This window comes from Drosophila gunungcola, chromosome 3R (genome assembly GCF_025200985.1).
Source record: "Drosophila gunungcola strain Sukarami chromosome 3R, Dgunungcola_SK_2, whole genome shotgun sequence".
NCBI lineage: Eukaryota > Metazoa > Arthropoda > Insecta > Diptera > Drosophilidae > Drosophila > Drosophila gunungcola.
In genome coordinates this window covers 21,959,396-21,985,399 of record NC_069139.1, presented here as the reverse complement: position 1 = coordinate 21,985,399, position 26,004 = coordinate 21,959,396, and the positions used below count along the sequence as shown (strand labels likewise).

Here is a 26,004-nt window from a genome sequence, read left to right as displayed (position 1 = left end):
TTGGTCACAAAATCTTAACACCTTGGCCAAGGTTGCGGATGATCGGATGGTCGGATGATCGGATGATGATGATCGCAGCCCACTGATCACTCAGTGGCGGCCATTAAAGTCAAATCATTTTTCACATTTAGATGCCGGCCGTTGAGATACAGTGGAGCTTGCTGCAGCACGGCGGCTTCAATTGATGCCAAAATCCGAGTCCATCCATCTGAAATTGCCCCGATCACGATTCGTGGGGGGAGCGAACGAAATATATTCAATGTTCGATGGCAATTGCGATGACTTCGACATCGCTCGCCATTGGACTGGGATTGCAGCTTCAACTTTAACTTGGACTGGGACTCAGACTGGACTGGGACTGAGACTGGGCTTACATAAAAGTAATCAAATCAACACCTTCATCAACTCCTTTGGCTACGCTCCAACCGCAAAGTGCCTTCCTTATTTCGGATCTCGGGCCAATTTGAGTTCGGTAATTTTTCTCTCTCGCAACTTTGGGGCTCCAAAGGCAGTGGAGCAGTGGCGATCGGCTGTCGATCAAATTGTTATTTTCGATATCTAATTTGTCATTTGGCAGCGGCAATTTGGCCATTGCCTGGATCTCTTGCTCTTGGTCTGGGCTTTACTTGACTTGACTTCACTCGAGTTGAGTTAAGTCGGCTACACGCTGTCTGCAATGCACGATCCTTGGGACTGGGCTTGGGCTTCAGCTTGGGCTTGGGTTTGGGTTTGGATTTTGCCCGGGGCAAACTAGGGAATCCCGGCGATTATCTTGTCGGCGCGTGAAATTCCCCAGCCCCGAGCTGCGGAGGAATTGACCCGCAATTGATACCAATCCACGGCAATCCATTACAGGGGCTAAGCGCACAAGTTGCATGTCTCATTATTGGCAATTTCAGAGCAGTTCGGGTAATTGCGCTGTGCGGCGAGGTGGGTGCCTGGGCATGACTTGGGCATTTATTCCGGCAACACATGGTATTTGGTTGCATCACGTCCCGCTTAATGACCAGATATACATATGCTCGCTTTGAGGAAGTTGTCCCGGAAAGTTATGAAAGTTTCGCTAGTTCAGCGGTCATCAGATGAGTGTTTTTGGGTTAGAGATCACCAGTTTCGAGTGTGTTAATGTTTTCGGATCGGAATTTCACTTGGAAATAGCAGCACACATATGAGTTATTCCCTATTTTTATTAGGTATTTTGAAATTTCTAATATATGTGCAATAAGCTTTCAAACCCGATAGATGCATAAAAATTCAGCTTAATATACAATGAAAAAAAAATATTTTAAGACTTTAAACTCTCTTATAGAGTTAAAATGTAAAAATTATGAACACGTTTTATCCATCAAAAGATTTTAATGAGATTTTTTGTAATAAATGAGATTTTATTTAACACATACGTACATCATTTACTTATTGAACTCCTCAATAAACAAATATTTGTAGGTTAGTTTAATACTTAAATGCATTTCAATGAACGCAATTATCGTTTCGTGAGCTGCTGATGCTGATGTTGTTGTCTGTCTACTGTGATGGGTCTATAGTCGGTGATAAGGACACATATTCAAACACTCCCGCCTACTCACACGCTCGCCGACACTTGCTTTTTAATTACAATTGCATTCATTATTTTATTATCAGTAGATTTACATTATTAAAAACATCGAAATCACTCTTAAAACTGTATTTACACGTGTTTACGTGATGCATTTAATAGGCAATCGAACTATTTGAATATTTATTTCGACTTAATTTGTATGTAATTATTATTATTTACAAAAGTTTTGCTCGATTCATTCTTTCTTTACTTGAAATGCTATTTTGAATACGCAAATTGGTTTCAAACAAAGGGAAATTTTATTTTGAGTATTTTACTTATGTACAGTTTGGCTGCTGTTGCTTCGAAATGGTGTTCTTACCCGTGGAAAAAGATACCGAACAGAAAAAATAAAACACAATAAAGGGTTCATTACAAACGCAAATTTTTATTATTACAAAATATATAAAACTTTTCATACTCTATACACATAAATAAGGTAATGCTTATGCTTACGAAAAAATCGTTTAAGAACTGAAACTTGCACTGAACGTTTTGTGTTTTTACTCGTAATGGTTACTAAATAAAAAATTCGCTAAATTTTGCATTCATGTTTCCACGAAATGGGCTTCCCACCTAGCGGCATCTTTGAGATGCACCACGGAGAGAGAAAAACCATTCGAGAATCGAATTTAATTTTAAATTTTACTTAAAGTAAAAATAAAATTGCTAAAGCACACATAAAAAATTGCCACACATCAAGTAAACATAGCTTAAAATTTTTGGTATATTTCTGCAAACCACTGGGAGTAGAGTTTCATTTATATATTCATATATGTATATAAGTGTATATGCTACATTACATATATAAATATTTCAACTATCTTTATGTTTTGTCTTTTTAAAGGGTTAAGGTTGATTTCTTTCTTTCCTCAATTTATCTTTAATTTTTGTGGTCTAAAAATTAAGTAGAACTCAGTGCCATTTAAATATTATACACATTCATATATAATGACGTTACTTGCCGCCAGTTTTTTTGGATTTAACTTTTGAAGTTCTCTGGGATATGTCAGCTGAGATGTGTTGCTCACAGCTGGGGCGGCCTAGAGAAAAATTTGGATTTTTCTGGGAGTTATGTACAAAAAGTTACAACAAAAACTACAAATGGAAAATTAGTCAATTAAGCTACGCGGCTCTTCCTTTTGTTTTTTTTTTTTACATTTTTCATTAAACATTTTTTTTTGGGTTTTTGGATTTTTAGGTTTTTTGGGGCGGGGTATCTACAAGGTTGTTTTAGAGCCCCATTTCTAGATGCATAAATAATTACACTACTTGACATCCACAATGAGAGGAACTTCACTGATATCGATTAAATTTGGCGGCGATTGTTGCTGTTGCTGCTGCTGTTGCTGTTGCTGCTGATGTTGCTGCGGGGCCACGGCTGCTGTTGCAGTTGCTGTTGGCGTCGATGAGGCAGATGACAGCGATCCAGCCGACGACGAGGAGGGTATTGCTGCTGTGCCATTGCTGTTGCTGTTGCTGCTGCTGCTGCCCGCCAGCAACATACGCTGGTGATGTTGCTGCAGGCATTGATTTGCATTGACTGCAGCAGCGGCCATCATCATGGTCGCGGCATCGCAGTAATTAGACAGCATCGTCGTGGTGTTCACTGTTGATGTTGCTGCTGTCGCTGGTGTCGCATAAGCGGTAGTCGGCGTGGCCATATAATCGGTATTGCTGTTGCTATTGCTATTGCTGTTGCTGGCATTGCTGCTGCCGAAGAAACTGCCTGCACTCATATGATTGCCGCTGCCGCTGCTGCTGCCGCCGTTGTTATTGCTGTAGTTGTTGATCTGCTGATTGCAAATGTTGCCGCCGCTGCCGTTGTTACCGTTGTGGCAACCGCCGCTGCCGTATGTTGGCTGCATGACAGCAACATTGGCGAGCTGGTCATGACTGGCAGCAACAACATTGTGGCTGCCACAGCCAGCGACACCGCCACCGCCGCCTCCTCCGCCGGGATTGATGTTGAGCGTTGCAGCCGCCACAGCTGCGGCCGATGATCAAGTTGTTGTCAATTGGCGCCACATCGTGTGTCACATCGAAGGCAGATAGGGCCAGGAGAAACTGTTGCCGCTGAGCAGCATGTCGCGTATCAGCGTTTCAATTGGCGTTTTTCCGACTAGACGCACAAAAAACAATTGCTCAATGACCTAGCCGGAGAAGAACAGAAGAATGGAAAGCAAAGATTTGAATTAGGGGGAGTGATTGAGAATGAAGAGAAGAATAATCTACGAAAAAAAGATTAACCCTAAAAATATTATGAGTAGTTTTGTCCTTAACGAAAGGGGAAACACTGTCCCAATTGATTTTGTTTCTTTTAATTTGATTGGAAATAATTTTGCTAAGAACACAAATAAAAAATATCAAATAAGTAATTTTACGTAATTTTTACGTTGTTTTTGACCCCACAAAGTAATTAATACTTATCTTCACTAATTTCAGAATATTAATCTTTAAATTTTAAAGGAAAAAAAATATTTATTTTAAATTTAGCTTCAGAAGCAGGCTTAAGTGTAAGCCCTTTGAAATAGTATAATATTCTGTACAAGTTTCTTTTAAACAAACAATTTTATATAATATTTTTTGTTGTATTATAAATACCAAATAATACAAGACACTAACATTCTTGATATTCACAATGTAATCAAAACTAAATTGTACAATTTTCTGAAAGTTCACAAGAGCAGTAATGTTGGCAGAGCCCTAGAATGTATGGTCGGCTCCCAAATTAATTTCAATTAAAAATCTTTTAATTTTAAAAACTCAAATAAGAAAACTTATTTAGCATAAAAGCAATGCCCAAACCTTCCTTTAGTAAAAACTAGTATTTTAAAAATGCAAGTTTTGTAAAATCTAATTTTAAATTTTTAGAACTTTGAAATATTATCATTTTTAAAGCAACATTTTTTAAAACAAACAATTTCATATTAAATGTTGTGTAAGCTGATACATTTTCACTTTAATACTCAGCCTTACTATAACAAATGCTTGTTATAACATAACACTATAGTTTTTATTTTGCCCCATAATTAGCCTTTAGAAAAACTTACTTGTGAGGAGACAGTTCGCAGCGATGGTAATCTGAGCAGCAGCTTGCCGAATCTCGTGGGCTGGTTGGGATACTGGGTCCGGCAGTACTCCTCGAGGGCGCACTGCGACTTCTCTTGCAGGGATTCAATGTGCGTCACGTCGGACAGGCCGCAGGCATCTGAAAGACGGGCAAAACAGCGAATGGACCATCAGTTGCCTGCAGATTCACAGTTATGGATGCAAATACTCTTTTGGGGCAGTTCACCTGGCGCCGGCTCAGCTCAAAATTTCCAACTCTCGAATGCCTGTCACGTCAAACCAATAACCGAACATGAGCCGGTGCCACGCCCACAACTCAGCTCAGTTCAATTGAGTTGAGCACACTGAACACAAAAACAACAAAAACAAGGCAAAAGCAGCGGATCGATGACGAAACTGGAAGATTACGTCATGTTTTGCTTGATTTATGTTCAATTGAAGTCGGTCCACTGAGAACAACCGAACAACACTGGGTTAATTAAATTGGGGAAAATGAAGCCGCAAGACAACGCCCTGCTCTGTCCCCGCGAAAACGATACGGCCTAGCAATGGGTTTTCCATCTTGTCGGCTAGCCGTGGCATTTAATTACGGCAATGCTGTTGGATTGCTAAATTGCGCATACGCAGCGTGTGCCGTCGAGTGTTAATTGCCAGGCACCAAAAGTTTGCTTATCAATTGCCGCTGTAAAAACATCAACACACCGCAGCGAACAGTTCTTCTATTTTTTATACTCATATATTTTTCTGTGGTTGACTGTTTGACTGTTTGAAATTCAAATTAGACATCAGCACTTGTAAATTTGCATAGCTTTAAAGCATTTTAAATGCTTGTTGCCGTTAAGAATGGCGTTTCGAAATTGCATATGAAATTTTGTTTGCTTAATTAGTCACTGCGCAGAGTCGACGTCTCGAGGACTCCATTACGCAATGCGAAGCGAAAGAGCTGCAGTTGCTGCAGTTTCTGCTGATATATCATTTAGCAGCCGAGCAGGCTGAGCTAATGATTGGGCCATTTGCCGGCCGATATCATCGTGATTTGAGCTCATATATCCGATTGTGATTGCATCGCCAGCTGTCTGGCACTGCATGTCGTTAATGGCTCTCTCGGCCGTATTGGTTGCACGCAACTGCGATACTGAGCCGGCCACACAGACGAGTGTCAGTGGAAAGGCAAAACCACGGCTTGTTGTGCGGCCAAGATCTGCTGATGATTGGGCTAGCCAATCGGGCTCACAGATAATACACAAAAAACATTGGGCCGCAGTTATCGTATAAATTTCCTAGGCCTTGCCCCCACACAAAGCGCGTAAATCAGGCTAAATGATTTGTCGCCAGAGGCAACAGGAATTCAATTAGCCATTATTAACCATTCGGTTTCATAAACCACGAACCGAACAACGAGCCATGAGCCATAAGCGTTCGAACAAGAGTAATGGTAATAATCGTGAAGCTCTGGCGATACAAATTAGACATGGTCAGTCCGACCAGCTCAGCGAATCACTTCATTGGCCACGGCCATAATTGTCAATTGACTTTCCATTAGCTCGGACGATCCCCGGGAACCCAGATGGACAGCAGACGGAGGAGGTGGAATGAAATTGTGCCAGGCACAAAGTTTTGGTTTCATTGAAATGCAGCCGAGATGACGAGGAGCTGGGATGCGATTTCTCGGCGTGGAGCAGCTCCGTGGAGGAGTTGTGGCATGCCCAAAGTGAAAGACATTCCACTTCCAGGTCGGGCAGCACTGGAGAAAGAGCTTTCTCGAGGGGTTAGCTTCGTCTGGGCTTTGATTTTTTGGCTCTTGGCTTTGTTAACTGTTTTCGGCTTGTAGTTATGTACCCTACGACGAGCTTGGCTTGACTTCGATTTGTATTTGTGTTTGGTTTTCGGTTTTCAGTTTTCAGTTTGCAGTTTTCGGTTTTGGGTCGTCGCAGTTACTAACTCAGCGAGGGAGAGATCGTGACCGCGTGTTTTAAATGCATAATGACCGTAAAGTAGTTGGTTGCCCAAGCAGCAGACATATCGAAAAAGGAGCACAAGGAGTTGTAATGCCCCCGCTCCACCAAAGCGGTCTGAGCTGTTTAACAAAATTATGAATTGCTGCATTATATTTTATTAGATTTGTGTTCTTTATGACTCCAGTTCTGGCCGCGCAGTTCGTGCCGCGACCGCCACAAACAGTTATAACTTTATTTAGTTTTAATAAGGATCGGGTCGTGTGGGGTCAACTGTGGAGACAGGCTGGGCAAAAGGAGTTCCGCTCTATCGACTGCATCTAAATCTTGGGCAAACACAGTCCGTAGCCCGTTTAAGGCAGACTAACAGTCTAAAAGACTGGCAGACAAACCTAAACCTAAACCTAAACCTAAACCTAATATCGAAACGCGCCCTTAATGATTCTAATCAACGACGTCTGCCCCGGCCCAAAAGTTACTGTTAATTGCCAGATTCAGAGTCCCAGGCCTCGAGGCACGTCGCTGGCAATTTTCAGGGGAAAAGTAGCGCAGGCGATCAATGAGCGCCACAAAACGATTTGAGACTCCACTCCACTCCACTCCACTCCACTCTGCTCCGAGCCAAAAGCCAGCGCAAAACACACACAGAATGTTGGTCAAAAAGTGTGGCCAAGACATGAAAGCTACAACTCTTAACAACTGCAACAAACGACAGCAATCAGAGGGGCGAAGATGCACCGCGGCAAGGTGAGGCCATGCCAGCCAGAGGAGCAGACATGTCGTCAATGCGCTGCAGAAGATCTAGTAAGTCTATACCCGGTATTTTACTACCGCGATCGTGTCTCGTCTCCCACAATCTTTGAGTTCGAACCATGGGTACTCTGGGTACTGGGTACTGGATACGGGGTACTGGGGATTGGGGTTTGGGGTTTGGGGAATCGCGCAGCGATTGATCGGCTGCAGTTTATGGACTCATGCAGCCAATTCAAATGCAATTGCAGCTTGCCAGTCGGTCCAGGGTCTCAGCCAGCGAGACCACGAACTCCACGCCACACACGCCCCCTCAAGAGTCGGGCTAAGCTGATCTCGGCTTACACAGAGAAAAATTAGGGGAATGGAAGCGATATTGTGTTTGAAAATATTATTAAACGGAAGCAAAACACAAAATTTTGTTAGCAAAGTAACACTTTTTTTGTCATGAAATTCAAAACAAAACATTTAGGTAGAGTAACACCAAACAGAGCTATCCTGTAAATGTGATACAAAAGTAGGTACAAAGATCTATTTCAATGGCTAACAGATTCGACAACACAAAAGTTTTCCATATCAAGTACACCTAAAGCTGTTGTTCCTTAAATATTTTCAATTTGACTAACAAATTGATTAATTTATAGAAACACACCTCTATTTTCTCGGTGTAGCTTAGCCAAGCGACACACACAGCGTTTTGGAAATGGTAAAATTATTTTCATTGCAAGTTTGGCCAAGGCCTGGACTTGGTCCATTGGTCCATTGGTGCATTGGTGCATTGGTCGACTGGAGTCGGGCTTGTAAGTAAGCGACATAAACGAGTGTTGTATTAATGTTCATAATGTGGTATCTCGACGTCAATAAACGTCGCCACGGAGAGCAGGCGGGGGGAATGGGATATCTGAGAGCCGAGCTGAGCTCTGATCAGCGGAAAAACAATTGCGACGTGGAATTGGACAGCTGGTTGACACGATACGGGAAAAGGGGGAAGTTACTAAATCAAAAATACTGCTTTTCCCCTAGCCTACGCTAACCGAACTTAAATGCGCTAACTAACACTTAATCGCAAACTTAGCTTAGGCTAAAGTCAAAGAAAACCTCGGTTCACTCTATTTGCATACAAAGCTTCAATGATTTATTTCGCGTGGAACCGAATTGTCTTAAAATAGGTATGTTATAAGGTTTTAAAAATATTTAAATTATTCGCATATAAACTGCTGTGACTTATTTGTGTGCGTGTGCATGTTTTAGACGTGCATGTGTTTCAGTGTGTGTGTAATCCCAAAGTCCAGCGTTTTGTTGCCACGTGCGGATGAGATTAAATTTTGTTTGTTTTTGTGTGAATAGCTTTTGTTAAAAAATGAAATAAAAATGTGAAAAGATTAGTGTTAAATAAATGAGTATTTTAAGAAACTGAAAACCGTTAATTTTGCTGAAATTATGAAGAAATAAATTCAACAAAATTAAATATTTTCCCATGAGCTGAAAAATAAAAAAGATGCCATTACCTTGGGTTAGGATTGTGCCTTAAATACTTAATCAGAACTTGTTCATCATTTTAGGAATCTAAGGCATTTGATTATTGGATTTTGATAATTTTAAGAGCAATTATAAAAGCTACAAGACATTTTTTTGTAAATGATTTGAAACTAATTGACCTAGAATAGTGACCTTTTAGGTAAAGAAGTTTCAAGAAACTAGTTATTTAATTTTTAAATGCGATCGAATAATAAAATGGTTTTCATATCATGTTAGTTTAGAGCTATGAAAACTAATTCGTCATAGGTTTAAGAATGTTCTTGAAATTAAGGACGATTTAACAATGATGAAATCGATGAAATTTCTTTAGAGAAACAAAATCAAATTCATCATTATGTTACATTACGGTTCAAGTTCAATTCAAAATACAAATCTAATCAATAGAACTAAATAGTTTTAAAAGTTTGTATACTTATTTCTTTTGTTTAACGACAAATCCAATACAATTTCATTTAACAAATGCTGGTAGGATCTCACTTAAAAATAAATGAAAACTTTAAAGCTAAAGCTTTTAGTTGTTCATGGCTAAAAAGCAGGGTTAGTCAATTGGTTAATATAATGTTTGTTAGTAAACCAAAATAAACAAATAAATAACACATTACAAATTAGTCAACAAGCGATGTAAATCATTAGTAAGCAATAACGAGTAAAAACACAAGCCAGGATTAGATTTTTGTTTAACAGCAACAGCTTTATATATATATTCTTAAATTTCTTTTTCTCTCCTTCCTCATCGATTCTTTGTTTATCAAATTTTTTGGCAAAGTTCACTAAACGATTCTAAGGGATTACGGCTAGAATAAATTATGCTTAGTGTAAGGCAATAAATAGGTAGAAACTAGCAGTAGGCACTAAAGTAAGTTACGCTTCTCCTAACGCTATAAATACATGTGTAAATATACAGTACGGTACAGTACAGCACAGTTCGACTTCTGTGAGATCCTACAACTGCCATCTACTACCGGCCAGGCTATACGGCGAGTACCTGTAACTGGGGCTGCCGAAGGACGCGCTCCCGTTGCCGCCCGAGTGGGAGAGGGCGTGGCCAACGCCCACCCCGAAGGGCGTGCTGTGGTGGAACATATCGAAGGCCGAACCGAAGGCGGCGCGCGGTGGTGTCTGATAGTGGAACATGGCTGCCGCCGCCGCCGCGGCCGAGGGCGTCTGATAGGCTCCACCACCCAGCGGGGCGGATGAGGCGGAGGACACTGGCACAGGGTGGTGGGCGGTGGAGGAAGAGGAGGAGGCGGAGGAGGTGGAGGTGGGAACAGGAGCGGGAGCGGTTGCCAGCGAAGTACTCAGCGGCGAGGCGGTTAGGTTGCGGGAGGACGAACCGCTTTGCGATTGAGTAGGAAGCGAGGCGCCCAGCCCGCTGCTGTTGTTGTGCCCGGAGGCGTCCCCGCCGCCGCCACCGACGCCGCTGCTTGGGGGCGTGGCCTGAGCCTGGGCATAGAGGCTGGCCAGCAGGTCCATCTCGGAGCCGGCGGACTTGATCGGGCAGCTACTGAAGGCGCTGCCGGCGGAGGGCAGCAGAGGAGCAGAGGCGGGGGCAGATGTGGCAGGAGGAGGAGGAGGAGGAGCCTGGACCTGGACCTGGGCCTGCTCCGCCTGCTGCACTGCAGCCTCGACGCCGGCCACGCTCTTCATGAAGGCGGCCAGATGGAGCGGCGCCTGCTGCGGAGCTTGGGACTCCAGCTCCAGGCGGTTCAGCTCGTCCAGATGCTCACGCACCACCGCCAGGACATCGTCATTGGACGTGGAGGAGGGGGAACGGGAACCCTTGCCGATCAGGGCCGATACCTTGGTGAGCAGCGCCGGCACATCCTTGTAGAGGATGTCCAGCAACTTACCGGTGGTGAAGAGCACGATCGCCTTGAGGCAGGAGTACTCCGCGGAGTCCACATGCAGGGCCTTCAGCTTCTCCACCTGCTCCTGGAAGATGCGGATGTGGTCCATGAAGGCCACCACGCGGTCGGCGGCCATCGGGGAGGCGTGCAGTCCGGCGGCGGCCAGCAGCGGCGCCACATGCAGCGGCATGGAGCACTGGCTGGCGTTCAGCACGAACAGCTCCGACCAGACGAGCCGCAGCAGGGCCACCTGGTCGGTCACCTGCAGCTCCGGGAAGAAGGGTATGTTCTTGGCCCACTCGACCGCCGAGAAGAGCAGTCGGGCGGCCAGCTCGCAGATGTTGTCGATGCCCATGATGTTGTTGGGCTGCATGCACTGGCCGTAGCGGGAGGTGGGGTACGGCTCCGCCCGCAGCAGCAGCGAGATGTAGGAACTGAGGTACGAGTGCCCGTTGAAGCCGGCGATGCCCATGGGGTCGCCGTTGGCGATCTGGTACTGCCCGTGCATGCCGGCCAGTCCGGGCTGAGTGGGTGGAACGCGGCCACGTTGGACAGCTGGAAATAAAAGAGGTAGAAATTGTGATTAGTTGGGTTGAATAATACTATGGATAACAAAATAATTGGATATACATTGCAGAAAGCTCTTCAAACTAAAATCAGATAAGCTTCTTCGATTTTTATTCATTTTTCAGAATGAAGGATTAAATTAAGGCATTCCTAACCATCCCTAAAGCAATATAGAAGATTTTCATATATCATTCATTTTGTTTGAAATTTTAGTTTGCTTTAAAAACGTTTCCCTGTTTTTTTAATTTTGTGATTAGCTTCAACCAAACTACTAGTTTAATTATTTAAAATAAGATTTTATTAGCCCTTCTCTTCTTTAATAAAAATTAAAATTAAAGACATTTCAAAGTCCAATATCCTGGCAGGGGAACAGGCACCCCGCAAAGAGGACTCTTGCTTTTGTTGGGCTTATTTTGACCGCCACATCACACGAAGCACAATGCGGGGCATTCTGCTCTGTTGGCAAAGCTGCCACAACTCACAATGCTCGCTATCTGGATATCTGGATATCTGAATATCTGAATATCCGAGTATCTGAGTATCTGGCCACCTCGATCTGCGCATAGAACTGCGTTGTTGTTGCCCACCCATTGTTGCAGACCAAGACATAGTCATAAGATACTTTTGCGCCACCCCAGGAGAATTTCAACCCCTTTCTGTGTGGCTGTGTTGTCGCGACTGCTTAGATATGCAAATCGAACTAAATACTTTCAACGCGCATCCTTCGGATACACACATCTTGCAGATACCGCAGCAGCAGATGTGGGGAGAGTCTTGGCAGTTTTTGGGCAAGTACAGCAAAGAAAGAAAATAATGGACAGGTTTTTTTCCGTTTTTTTTTTTCTTAGCAACGAGCGAAGCTATATATAAACATTATAATTAACAATGTAAACGCTTAACAACTGAGCAGCTAAATGGAAAGTGAAAGGCCTTTTGAACTCTGGCCGGAAACGACATTTCCTTAGACATTGACGTGGATTCGACTGCGAATTCGCATTCGCGTTCGTATTGCGACAGGAACATGACTACGGCGTGGATACATGTGGATATGGATACTTAATATCTGCTGAAAGTTAAGCCACTTGGACACGCTCTCGAGTGTTGGCAGCGAGTGACATGTGAGCGGGAACTTGAGCACGTGCTGGCGAAAGATTCATTCATTAAGCAATCAGCCAAGAGGGCAAGTTGGGCCAGGGCCATGCAGCCCATTCCATTCCACAGCTAAGCAATTGCTTTCTTGGCTGCTGTAATCTCGACCTGATCTCGGTGCGAAACCACAGGCTTAGGCAGATCCTCCTCTCTGGGCTCTTTCAGCTTCCTCGCTGTTCTTGCGGTCAGGCAATATTTTCCCAGGCGCATAAATAAGGCGCTGGACACTGGCCGCTCGACCGGTTTGCCGTCATAGATCACCAAGTGCATCTTATAGAGTCCTCGTCCTCGTCCTCGTCCACGTCCTCGTCCTCTCTCACCCCATCGCGCAATTACGCAAATGTATTGTGTAAATAAGTGTCCCTATCTCGCTTTCTCCGACGGCACGGATGGACAGTGGTCAAGTAACTGGTTCGGGTGCGGATTCGAATTCGGGTGGTGCAACCCCCGGGCTTAATTGCTCCGGCAAAGGCAATAAACAAACACCTTCGAGGCCGGGACAAAAAGGGATTTCAGGATGTGTCCATTGTGCGGACTGACCAAAAACGCTTTCCGAAAGACGTTACGTTCCAGGTAGAGATCTTCGTATTCGAATCCAGTTCCACTACTTTTTCCAGCTGCACCACTATGAGCTTCGATCAATGGTAACGTTTGTGCATTTTCGCCAATGCTTTGTTTTAGTGGCCTGGCCCAAGGCTCCGATTGCGTTGGCCAGATTGCCAGTGAGCTGCTCTAGGTGTGCCTAGGATGTGTGTGCTGGTGTGCCGGGCTGCCACAACTGCCACAACTGCCAAGGTGTGGAGTTTCCATCTGGCCGTGGAGGTGTAAGAAACCTTTGGCTGACCCACTTTCCTAACCAGCCAAGTCGCTCCAACTAGCCATTGTTTGCCCAGAAATGCGTTCGACCAAGCCCCGAAACGAGCGAATGCAGGTGTTGATTGCACTGCTGTGGAATTTCAGTGGAGTGGTCAGAGTTCACCAGCAAGAGTTCACCGTTTTCGAACGGCCGATCAGCCCACCGAACAAAAAAAAAATCCCTTTAAAAATGTATAATAAATCCGAAATAATTTAGCATAATTTTGCTACCCCTAAAAACTTGTTTTTGTGCAGGAAAACTTTAGCGATTTGCCAACCAGTTCCCGACTCTGCTGCCCCATCCCACTTCCCTTGACCAATTGACACTGCAATTTAATTAGAGCGACCCGGAACACCGATTTGATGTTGTTTTTTCAGGTTTTGCGAGACTTTTTGTGCGCCAAACCCGTACAATTTCTTGACCCAGGGTCGTTCCAGGCACAACCTTTGTCCCGCTTCGCAGCTAAGTATCTGGCCCCCACCCCGCGCCCATAAAGAGGGTAAATCCGAAGGAAACCTCCTATGCAGAATTGAGATTTTCTCACGATTTCTCAGCTTTGATAGCGAGGCTAGGGACTAGTTTTACGCAGAACTTGTCATTAAAGAAATGTGACTCAACGCAACGCAACGAAACTGAAAAAGCAGCAACCCAGCTCCAGAATGTGGCAAAAGGTGTTGAACTCTTTAGCGTTTTTACGAGTTCTGGGGCAAGTATATGAGTAGAAGTAGTATAGTACAAATACAGGTACAGGTACTGTGAGGTGAGGAAATAGCAGATTTAATGGTCCCAACAGGTAGATCGGACTTGGGTTCGGACTGTGTCATTAGCCAAAAACTTGTCTCGACGCGGCCAGCATTGACTTAGGTAAATTTGAAATGCTTTTTTTTCACAATCCGTTGGCGACTAAATAAATGTTTATATTCATTTAATTACAAGTGCATTGAGAGGAGGCTGCTGTAGCTGCATTTTAATTGCCCGTAGTCGCCATAAATTAACGTTTTCGTTCTTAACCCAAATCGATGTGTGTCTAGTGTACACTGTTCGTTCAGACATCTGTAGCCGTTGCCTTTGTGGCTGCTGGCTATTAGCATTTTGCGAAAAACCTGTCAATATTAGTGCAAATAATAACAGCTTAGCGTCCGCTAACTGCCGTCTGTCTCTATCTTTTGTATCTGCGACTCCCCGACGGACGCTAATTGTTAATGCTGACAAGTGTAACTGGCCATTGGTGCACCGACCAAACGACAGTCGCTCAATTCAATCAGTCAACCAGTCAACCAGTCAGCCAGTCAGCCAGTCAACCAGTCAATCAGTCATTCAGGCAGTCAGCTAGTCAATCAGTCGCTGCAGGAAAACGAGTCTCACCCAAGTATGCCAAATATTTGGCTTTGCCGTGCTTACAAATTAGCTACACCATACACATTGGGCTGCATTTGATTAGCTGATCAATTGCATCGTGGCTTGCATTTCTCGCAGTGTGGCTTACTGCTTCATTGTAATTATGAACAAGTTTGCATTTGATCTCCGGGGTCAATAGGCTGCAATCGCCTGCCTAATTGTTTTCTCTATTGGCGGCTTGCAGTTAAACCAATTTGTGCGTGGTGGTCAGTAAAAAGGGGAAATCTTGCAACTAAAACTGAACACTGAACACTGAACACTTGGCCTGATCCAAGCTGATCCAAGCTGAACCGAACTGATCGGAACTGAACATTCTTTGGCATAGTTCCTGGCACCCAAATAACTCAACTGATCCGCACCGAAGCGAACCCAATTGTTAGCCGCTGTTTAAATTCCTAGCATGTGACATTTAGTCATCGCGCTGCTCTACTTCCGTTCTTCTGCCGTTGATTTAATTTATTCTGTTTGCATTTGCCTCTGGGTTTGACTTTTAATTGACCCACAGCCCACAGCAGCCTGTGTGCCAGAATTTCTTTGTTCTGAATAGAATAACACACACTTGTTGTTTGGTTTTCTCTGCTCTGAAGGAGGGAATGAGTCTTACCTTCGCGTCGCATGCCCATTTTGAGGCACTTCTTCAATCGGCAATATTGACATTGATTGCGATGATGCTGATCTATGGGGCAGTTTCTGCTGCCGCGGCACGAGTATGTGAGATTGCGTCGCACCGAGCGTTTGAAGAATGATTTGCAGCCTGCAAGGGAGAAGAAATTCAAAAATTAATAAGATGCTAAGATACAAACATGCCGAAATAAACTAAAGTGCCTAGAATAGGAATTTTTACCACTTGCGGGGCTCCAGCTGTTTAAGCACTCCTTGACAAACTGCGCGGCTTCAAGTTCCTGATGCCCATGTCAATGGTCATGTTACACGTTTCATGGCTTAACGCCTCCCATAAAATTACCTTTAATGGCTTTCAATTAACAAAGTGTATCTTGGCCGCGGCGATACTGGCAAGCTGCCGTCGTCCCTTCCGAAAAGAGGGAAATGGCAGAAAACTGGCAGCAAGTTCAAGTTCGGCTCGCCACGAATTTACTGTTAAGCTAGAAGGCCAGATCAGCCATGGCTCGTTGGGCTACGGTTTTGGTTTGGTTTGGTTTTTGGTTTTTAGTTTTGGCTTAAGCCTTAACTTTGGCTAAGTGCTTTGGGCCACAGTCGCAGCCGCAGCCGCAGCCAGTCGGGTGTTGTTGTAGGACAAGCCAGCGACACGGCAAGTTAATGTCGCCGACGCGTATCTAAACATGTGTATCACTTGGCTCTGCGCGACTGCATCAGCGTTTTCTGCATAAAGAGCCTCGCCATTTAACAGGCGGGTACACCTTATATAAACATATATATCTGTATACATATATGTATTTGGGAGGCATTGTCTGGACCAAGTTTTCATTTGCCGCCGAGCTAGGAAAAAATTTCTCACAATAACTCAAAACAATGGCATATGCTCATAAAATTCGTTTTAAGCTGTAAAATCATCATCAAACAAAATATGTAAGCGCTGAGCGTTTATGCAGACTCCAACCTATCCCTCCCCCCTTCCCAACCCCTCTATATAGCATGCGATCACAGGCTATAAAAGATCTTTCAATGCTTTTTGCCAATGCGATCGTGTGGCTTCAGCCTCCCACCGGATTGGAAACAAAACGTGGCCCGCGAATTGAAATTGATTGAAAGTCGATCGCTTAATGCACTAAAAAGAAGTTGTTGAAGCCGCGACTTCAGATGAAGATTGAATGAAAAGCAGTATGCTTAAGTGTGTCTTAACTGAAGCAATGGCCAGGACTTAAAGTGATCTCTGATCAATGATTGGCAAGTCCTAGAGATCAATATCATTTCCTCCACCAAAGGGCATTCAGTATTCCTCACTTTTCGGCTATTTCCTACGAAACTGCTCGAGAGACAACTACGAACACATCCAGAAATGCGCACTCACACACTGCCAGCCTTTACACCATATGATCTACGAATAACGATATTGTACCAAGTCACGATTTCTGCCAAAACGTACCGTTGCCTTTTGCCCCATCCTCTGGCCTCCTCCACCAACTCGGGCTGCGCTGCGGCTTTCGTTCGGGAGGCTTTCAGGAGGGGATTGGACGAACGGACAACTTGGCCAGAAAGCCAGCAGAGCAGAGCAGAGGTAAATAAAAGAACTGGCAACAGAGGCGAACTGCCCATATGCGCCTATCGCAACTCTATCTAGAGCTGCAGCTCCGTCCCGAGTATCTGGGCATCTTTGGATAGCTTTGGCTTTGGCTTTGGGAGGATTGGGGACCCGGGAACGATACCCGATGGACTTTTGCGATGCGAAAGATGCGCGTCGTTATTGATGAAGATACGAGTACATGGGCCAGATACCGTAAACAAAATCCGAGACGGGGTGGAGTGGATATCGTGTTATATCAATAACCGAAAAAGGGTGGATCGCTCTAGCGCTGAGCTGCGAGTGTGGGAAGTCAGCTAAGCGAAGCCCTAGAATATGGCCTCTTCTACGGCTTCGGCCTAAACGATTGGCTTTTTGGCTTAGCCAACATTGCGGTAGTTTCAATTACCGCTTCACCTAATTGCCAGCGGGCGGCTGAGGTGGCTGAGGAAGCTGAGGAAGCAAGTTCGCGTGCGCTACGCGCCATAAAGCGTTCAATACAGTTAGAAGTTGGAAGAGATTCCGAGAACTTGGCTAAGCTAAGCTAAGCGTTTTATTAATTGAACTTCCTGAAAGTGAGCAGAGTCATAGCCATCGCCATCGCCATCGCCTTCGCCATCTATCTACACCACACGAGATCCCATTGCCGCTTGGCTGGGCAATTTAAAGCGTTAAATTAGTTGGCTCTAGCCGGCAATCTCTGGGTATCTCTATCTTTTGGCACATGCACTCGGGTGGCAGATGGCCCAATCAATTGCGGTGGACTACACTTTTCCCATTTCCCATTTCCCATTTTCCAGCCCGCGGTCAATGATCGCTTGGCCCAGAGGAAGCGGAACGGGAACGGGAACGGGAACGGCAATGCAAAGTCAAAGTCGCCTTGACTTTGGCTCATTTTCTAATTACTAATGCACACAAGAGGGCAGCAGCAGCAACAGCAGCAGCAGGAGAAGAAGGCGGAGGAGCAGGGCCATCATTAAGGTGCAATAATTAAATGTTAAGCTTACACGGAGCCACCAGCTAGTCAAAGTAATTAGCACAACTACACAACTGCACAACTGCAGTCCAGAAGCGGCTAGACAAAATATCTGGAGTACAACCGAAACATAATTACAGCCCCCGCCGACAGTTCGTGTCTGTAAGTAACTCGGCTCATGCACTCTGAGTATCTACAAAATGCACTGATTATGAACGGGGCCCGAGGAAAAAGGCAAGAAAAGCTTAAGCTGGAACGGAACAGGTGCCAGTGACGGTGGCTATGCCGATATCCCAGCGGGCCACCCCAACTTTATGGCCCAATATGGGTCAACTGTATAACAAATGCCAATCTGGGAAGCTACTATCCATATCCGCAGTCCGGGCAGAAGTTTCGCGATTGTTTCGCTGCAATCGGGGCAGCCTTGGCTGGCTTTTCATTTACATCTTGCATATGTCACGTTGCCGCAGGGAAATGCCAAAGAAAATGCCGCCTCGGCGATAAGCGATTTAGATTTAGTTTTAGCTTTCATTTAACTGATGCTATGCGAAGTTATGCGGCAAGTCGGGCCCTCTTGGCCGTGCCAATGCCCTGGTCATGTACGACACATGGCAGTTAAGGGGCTGAGCGGCTGAGCGGTTGAGCGGCTGAGCGGGGTTTGCGGCCAAGGCAACGACTCTAGGCCCGGATTCTGGCCAAAGTTGTGCAACTCGCAAGTGCAGTTCGGGCCCTCGAAGATGCACACAAAAACGTGCTGCATTTCGCTGGGCCTGATCGATTAGCCGAACTTGGCTGAAAACGAAAATTGCGCATGAAGTGGCAACAGAAACTGCAACAGCAACTTCAGCTGAAACTGCAACTGCAACTGCAACTGCAAGTCTGGCCCAAAGCAGCCTGCCCTGGCCTAACATAATTAATTAAACCGTTACATTATAAAGCGGATCAAGTCGGTAGTTCACGATTTCCCTACCCCACAGAGGCTCTCTTTCATTTCGGGGGCCTCTTGCGAAATCGCATCGTGTCAGGATGAATTTTTTGCGCCTCATTTTAAGAGACCTCAGCAGCCTGGGTAGACTGGTCTTCCAGACAGGCTAAGCTGCTAAGCTAGCTAGCCAGCTAGCTAGCTTAGTTGCCGAGCTTTATTGGCTCGAACATTTCTTCTAAGTACAACGATTTGTAGTACAAGCCAGCTTTTAATGATTACAATGTCTGCCCAAATGCAGTTGGCAGTTGTTTTTGCCCTGTTTGTTTGTTTGTTTGTTTGTTTGTCGGTTGATTTCCCCTGTCTCGGCAATATCTGTACAATTAACTTTTGTTTTTGGGGATTTTCCTAGGGCTGCCCTTAATGAAGGGTTCACCTCTCGGGCCTCATTAATGTTGACACAGAGTTGGGCAACGCTCTCCTCCTGTAAGTATGATTATTGTGACAGCGTCGTTAACCCGCCAAATGGCCGGGATTCCGAACGGGTATCTCTCTGTTCGCCAGTGCAAAAACATACGAATTTGTCAAAATAAATATCGGGGCCATAAGTTATGCCGCTCGCATGGGGGAAAAGCTACCGCTACCGAGTTGTAAATCAAGAGCCAGCCAGGCTGCAGACCGCAGACTGCAAATCGCACGGAAGTTATAAATGTTTATCAAAAGGCGATTTATTTGATATATGTTATGGGCTTGAAATTGACTTCCAGCCATCCTGGTCCGCTAAATGCAAATTTTTAATACAAGCCTCGAATTTATTTTCCCTCTTGCTAATTAATAAATAAGAAATCCGCTGCCGCGGGCTTTGTGGCCACGCCCACTCCACCCAAAAAAAAAAAAAAAAGAAAAAATACCCAAAAGTGCAGCGTCATAAATTGCAATGCTCGGTGGGCGTTGTTAATTTTGTGCATTCGTATTTACTTTGTTGCTTTTACTTTGCTCTGGCGGAGGGGCGGAGGGGCGGAGGGGGTGGGGCAGGTCGTATCACAGACAGCAAATTGATTTATGTTTGGCTTTTGTTAAATGCTCAAAGTGGAATGAATTTCCACAGCGAAACACGAATTTCAGAAGAGCGCCATTTAACAGATTGTCAAGAGGTGCAAAGTGAAAAGCAAAAATTGTATTTTTGTTGTTAAAAAAAAAACCTTTTTGAATATTGCTTTTAACAAAGAAAATAAATGCGAAATTAAGAATGATTTTATTGGTTATTAACCCACGTATTCTTAAACATTTTTTTTTTAGAAATCTCATTATGAGACTTTCAAAAATATACAATTTTTCAGCATTTTCCCCCTTTAGAATTCTTGTTATTTGCCCACATCATAATGAAGTCAATTAAAAAGCCACACATGTTGAATACAATTCTGCACAAAGGAAGAAGTCGGAGGAAACAAGATTCTCCCTCCAAAGAGACACAAAGATGTAGCACACAACTGACCAAAGCGTTTCGCGACATCAACAATTTTCGGACATTTTCAGCCTAAAATTGTATGTATGGAACTGGGGACTGGGACTGGGAGCTGCTGAGCTTGGGATTTCGGGCTGAGAGAGGCTTAATTGCCGAACGTGGGAATCTATTTAAATGAGTTTGATGTAAGCTCGTTCGCGGAAAATGTGGCAAATGGAACAAGCCGAGCCGGGATTATTTATGCTGCCCCACAGTTGACAATCTGCGCCTGGCGGCTGCACTTCACACACATTACTTGTGCCAGCTAATGGGCTCGGCTGGCGCTTAACAATTAGTTGGGATGGCAATTGTTCACCACTCCACTCCTCAAGTTCTCAATTCGGTCCTGCTCTGCTTAGCTGATGTTTGTTTTAATTAATTGCATGCCAGGTACTTAGTTGTGGCGGTTATTTTTCGCAAAATTTATTTGTCATTGTCATGTGCGCCTACTGCGGCCAAGTTATGCTAATTCACTTTTGACATCGCTGCTGAGATAGTTTTCATGTCGGAATTGGAAATTCAATGGGTTCGCAGAAACGGCGGCTTTAATATTTTGTGCACTGATTGATGATGCAGCGCAACAGATACGTGAAATCTCAGCTTTTGGGCCACTAATAGCCATGACAAATAGCCAAATTAATCGGCGAGTTCGGTAGGGAGGGGGGCCGAAGGAGCAATGGGGTATTGCCACATTAGAGCCATGCACCACTCATCATTAATATTATCGAGGCGCTTTTATCAGCGCACATTTTTTAGCCGCCACTAAGCCGTGACTTTTCGAGTCGGCCAAAGGTCACCAGGCAACGCTGCTGCCGCTGCTGCTGCCGCTGCTGATGAGTGCAAGAGACTCTTGGCCGCCCATCCTTAAATCCCAATTTCGCCAACAGCTGGGCGCGAAATCAAACAAGTTGCCACCACTAAGGGAGGACATGGGCAGCCAGATCGGCAGGAGCAGGAGCAGGAGCAGGAACAGGAACAGGAACACGGACACGGACAACACGCATAAGCTACAATTAATCTTGCAGCTACGAGTACATCGACTGGCGGGGTGTCTTGGCAAAGGTTCACATACCCATACCCATAGCCATACCCATAGCCATAGCCATACTTTTGCGTAGACCCTGCAAACTGGACAAGCGGATAGACATTTGGATGGACTGTAGGGACGGCCAGACAGACGGACAAGTGAGCACACACACACACACACACACACACACACACACACACACACACACACACGAGCTCAGACAGCCGAAACGAGTTGCCGTTGCCGTTGCCGTTGCCGCGGCGGATTGGAGTATCTTTCTTTTCTTAGAGCCACGAAAAGTATCTGCACCTCGAAGTGAATCAGCTGAAAGGACGCGACTGGGCTGGGGTTCAGTGAAATACAACAGCAAAAAACACTGAAAACGCCGGCAATGATATGGGCTCTATGCGCTTTATTATGATTTTTGCTACGTTTTATTTCGCCAGCATTTGAGTGAAGCTGAAAATGAAGCTGAAGCTGAAGCTAAAGCTGAAGCTAAAGCTGAGGCCCAGGTTCAGGCGATTGCATAGAACAAAATAGATTGCTATCGTGGCAACATCATCAGGCCAGCAGGCAACCGAGAGATACCCGTACCCATGCACTACATAATACATACAACATACTATACTGTCAAGGGGAATGGGGGGAAACACCTTCAGAATGCAACGAGGCGGTCACAGAGCCGCATATCTTCTGATTGTTGCTGTTGTGGGTTGCGCATGCGTACAAAATGCTCGGTGATTAATAATAATAGCAGCGCCCGCGAACAGTGGGAGCCATCGGAGTGCGATGTGAGGCTATCTGCGAATCTCTGGCTGCCATAGCGGCCCACTGTGCCTGCCCAGTCACCTCACTTCGTGGCTGCTCCAGTGCCAGAACATTTGAAGAGATACGAGTATGACAAGTTCAACTTCAAGCTGCACTAAATGCCAGAGCCTATCTCCCTCTATCTGAATGCTGAATACTGAATACTGAATGCTGAATGCAGTTACCCATCCCCATCCCCATCTCCATAGCCATCGCCATGCTATCCATCTGCCCCGCAGCCCTCCATTCCGGAACTCCAGAGACAATAAGAAGGTGGGCGCTTCATTTAGCGGCCGCCGCACAATTTGCATGTTTGCACAACAATTGTTTGGCTTAGGACAAAGCACGGCCGTATTTTATTTAGATAATAATTTTTATCTGGCGATAAGGCGAGGCAGCGGCGGTAGTGCGTGCCTCAGCCCGGATTGCCATATATACACCTATTTCGAGAGCTCTCGTGCTGCGACTTGGAGTGTAACGGAATGCTGACCAGAGATGCAAAGGTTTCTGGGAAAGTGACTTGCTTTTGGCGTTCTCGAACAACCGTTTTATGCAATTTAATGGCCACTTAGACGGCTAAGTGCAGCCCTAAACTTTAACTATACAAAGATATATCAACAAAAGGGACAGTAAGTGGTTGCCCAAACGTAAATCTCGCTGAATATCTTTTGGATCATAAAAGTATTTTACATCCTTACATGATTTGGAGCCCCTCCGATCAACTAACTAGCCTTGGGCATAGCCCATCCAGCTGCATCGCAGCTCCCGCCAAGATTTGCATGGCCCTGGGAAGAATTCCCGCGCACACCCACACCTGGCCACGGTGGTTTATTGCCAACTCATCAAACTGCCATAATTCACCGAAACTGTCAAAAATCAGCGGCTGGCAGGCACGCTTTTGTGCCCGCTTTCTATTACGTCGGCCATTTCTGTTTGGTCATCCCGGCCCAGCAGTACGAACCCGTGTACGAAATCAATTGACCCCCAATTGCACCTCGGAGGTGAGATCGCTACTCGCAAAACAAAGTTATCACGATGTGATGATATTTTTAAACATTTCAATCTGGCATTGAAATGTGCAAAAACATCAGAAATATCTAAAAATATTATATTATATAATATATGAACCTCTGGCCAATGCTCTACCATGCTAGTCTTAAACTAATCTAGAATGATTTTTGATTTTGTACACACGTAGCATTATGTTATGTAAATAGCAAGTAAAGTGACACTTTCATTACTTAAATAAGCAGAAAAGTTAAAGCTTTTTTTTTCTTTTCTTTTCTTATAATCACTTTTATAAGAGGACAATTATCCAAGTTCCTATCCCCGCATATCAATCAGATTTTCTCCCAGTGTACTCACCTTCGCAGGTAAACTGTCCGTAGTGCTTGCCGGAGCTCTTGTCGCCGCACACGACGCACTCGATGTTCTGCTTGCTGTCGATCTGCGATCCGCTGTTGCTGCTCTGCGAGTGCGAGCTGTTGGCCTGGGAACTGGGCGTGGTGCTGCCGCATCCGGCGGGCTGTCCCTTGATGCTGCTCAGCATGTCCTGGCCGTGGCCCTTGATCAGGGGCAGCATGTCGGAGCCGTGGCCGGAGTTGTTAACGCCCGACCCGGAGCCGGAGCCCGAGCCGGAGTGGTGGCCGCCGGCGGAGCCGCCGTTGGCGCTGGGCAGGCTGGAGAGGTCCTCCTTGATGCCCGGATGGTGGCCACCCGATCCGGCCTGGTTGAGGCTGGGGCAGGCCGAGAGGTCCTGCTTGATCACCGCCGACTGCTGGCTGGCCACGCTGCTGGGCGTGGTGCCGCCGCCGCCGGTGGCCACGCTGCCGGTGGTGGTGCCCGGTCCGGCGGATGCGGCGTGCAGGTGGCCGCCCAGCGAGGTGGGCGGCTCGTGCCAGGCGCTGTGCGGCGGTACGCCCACGCCCACGCCCAGCCCCATCGAGCGGGAGAGGCCGAGGTCGAAGGCGGACAGCTCGGCGCCGGACTGGGGGCGCGGGTTGAAGAAGCCGGGAGCCGTGGACGGGGAGGCGCACATGACGCCGCCGCCGTACACGCTCAGCGAATTGTGCGTAATAATTTTGGCGGCCGGGTCGGAACACGTGGGATAATTGCTGGAATACACTTTGTACTGCGCACTGCTTTCGGTAGAGTCCTAAGCTCTATTTACTTGATTATTTATCCTTTGTTGCTTTTCTTTTTTTTTTTTTTTTAATAAAAATTAATTTTATTTATGCTATTAGCATCTCAGTATTTCACTAAAACACTTTGATTTTTTTTTGCTCTTGCTCGCTTTCGAATTTCCCGCTCGGCGCACACACGATGTAGCAGATAACTTAAAGACTTGGAATTTTTCAGTTTAATTTCAGTATCTTTGCGTCATGCGGAGCAGCGAAATCTCAGCTGTTCTCGTAAGGCCTTTTAGAGCCTGACTGGCACAACATTCGTGGCAAAAGGTACACGACCCGACCCGACTCGACTCGACCGTTTCGACCTAACGACACATCACACAAATCTCTCGCCACTCCACTCAAACGGGCACTGGTGCGGGTCTGCTCGCTCCAATGGTCAGCTGTATTCCCTGCGGTTGAGCGCAATCGCCGCTCTCAGTCGCACACGGCTGTGGGGCAAGACCTTCGACGCGTTTGGCTGATTTGCCACCACCAACCACTCTCACCACTCTCAGCAGCAGCTCCACCACTAACACCAACACCACCACCACCACCACCACCACTGCCAACCACTCTCTCTCTATCTGTCTGTCTCTGCCTCTGCCTCTCTGTGAGCGATTTGCACTCAACGAAGGCAAGTCACTCGTCCAACTAGAACCCGTTTGCTCTTATTAGCTCGCTGCTGGGCGCATCTGTTAGATACTTTTACCGTTAAGGTTCTTTATCGTCGGACTTTGGGGTCCCAACTTTTTACCAATTTTTTTGAAATGAGTCGAGTCTCCACCCCGAAATAAGTTTTTGCGACTGTTTATCTTAGCGCTGCGGTGCGAAACGTTCTTCTCTGGTTGGTTGGCCGCCTTAAAGTGCGTTCCACTTTGTGTTTCAACAATTTCGGAGCGACTTAAAGTACGTTTTTCTTATCTGGGGGAAGAGTTTGGCGGCCATAATGCCCGTTCGCGGTTAAATGTTTGCTTTAAAGCTTCTTTTCTATTGGTTGCTAGCCAAAGGAAAACGAGATAAGCCGCTGGTCTATAAAGATATAGCGATGATGGATGACAGGATGGGGCGGGATATAAAGATTGGGATGGTGTTACTCCTGAACATTCATATAGCATGAAAATCTTAAACTATCTGGAGAGTTATGTACATTAGAAAGTTTCTTTTTGTATGAAAGAAATTCAGGTTCTACTTTTGCCCCCCTAAAACTTTGCGCTTTTTTTAATTTAAGGCATACACAAAAGAAAAAGTGGAAAAATAGCGATTGGCTTTAAAGTCAATCAACGAAAAAAAAATCAAAAATGTAATACTGTTAAAGTTAAAAATTTTATAAGTAACTAGATAAATAGTTAGAGACACAAAATGAATTTAATGAGCAAGAGAACTATAATGAAGCAGAACCTTAACTGTACCGCAATTAATTGTTTGGATTAGTTGCCAACTTAATAAATCATTTGTAGTAACAGTGCTTAAATCGAACCTTATGAGTGAGTAGCTGATTTACGAAAAGATAACCTTGTCACCTTTACAAACGGTTAAAGAAATACAAAAGCCGTATGGATATTTATTAAATTTATTGTGCACCAATATCCACTATTTAAAACTCTCGGTTTAATTCCTTATAAAAAACCGACCTAATGTACATATCTTATAGAGAATTATGCAATTGT

The 26,004-nt window shown here is 45.3% G+C and overlaps 2 protein-coding genes across 3 annotated transcripts; both read right to left on the bottom strand.

Moving 5' to 3' along the window:
- Positions 1-1,965: 1,965 nt before the first annotated feature.
- Positions 1,966-3,468, bottom strand: LOC128252182 (probable serine/threonine-protein kinase DDB_G0277071). The gene has a single exon (XM_052979694.1). The coding sequence runs from the start codon at positions 3,463-3,465 to the stop codon at positions 2,866-2,868; it is 600 nt and encodes a 199-aa protein (XP_052835654.1). The 5' UTR covers positions 3,466-3,468; the 3' UTR covers positions 1,966-2,865.
- Positions 3,469-3,608: 140 nt separating this feature from the next.
- Positions 3,609-25,541, bottom strand: LOC128252147 (steroid receptor seven-up, isoforms B/C). Of its 2 annotated transcripts, XM_052979645.1 has the most exons (5): positions 23,532-25,308; positions 15,335-15,484; positions 10,764-11,315; positions 4,651-4,808; positions 3,609-3,750 (listed from the first exon to the last, which is right to left on the bottom strand). In XM_052979645.1, the coding sequence occupies exons 1-5, from the start codon at positions 24,202-24,204 to the stop codon at positions 3,634-3,636; spliced, it is 1,650 nt and encodes a 549-aa protein (XP_052835605.1). In that variant the 5' UTR covers positions 24,205-25,308; the 3' UTR covers positions 3,609-3,633. The 2 variants fall into 2 exon arrangements, with proteins under 2 accessions (XP_052835605.1, XP_052835604.1); XM_052979644.1 differs by lacking the exons at positions 3,609-3,750; positions 4,651-4,808 and having other exon boundaries at positions 8,012-11,315; positions 23,532-25,541.
- Between the last annotated feature and the right edge of the window lie 463 nt (positions 25,542-26,004).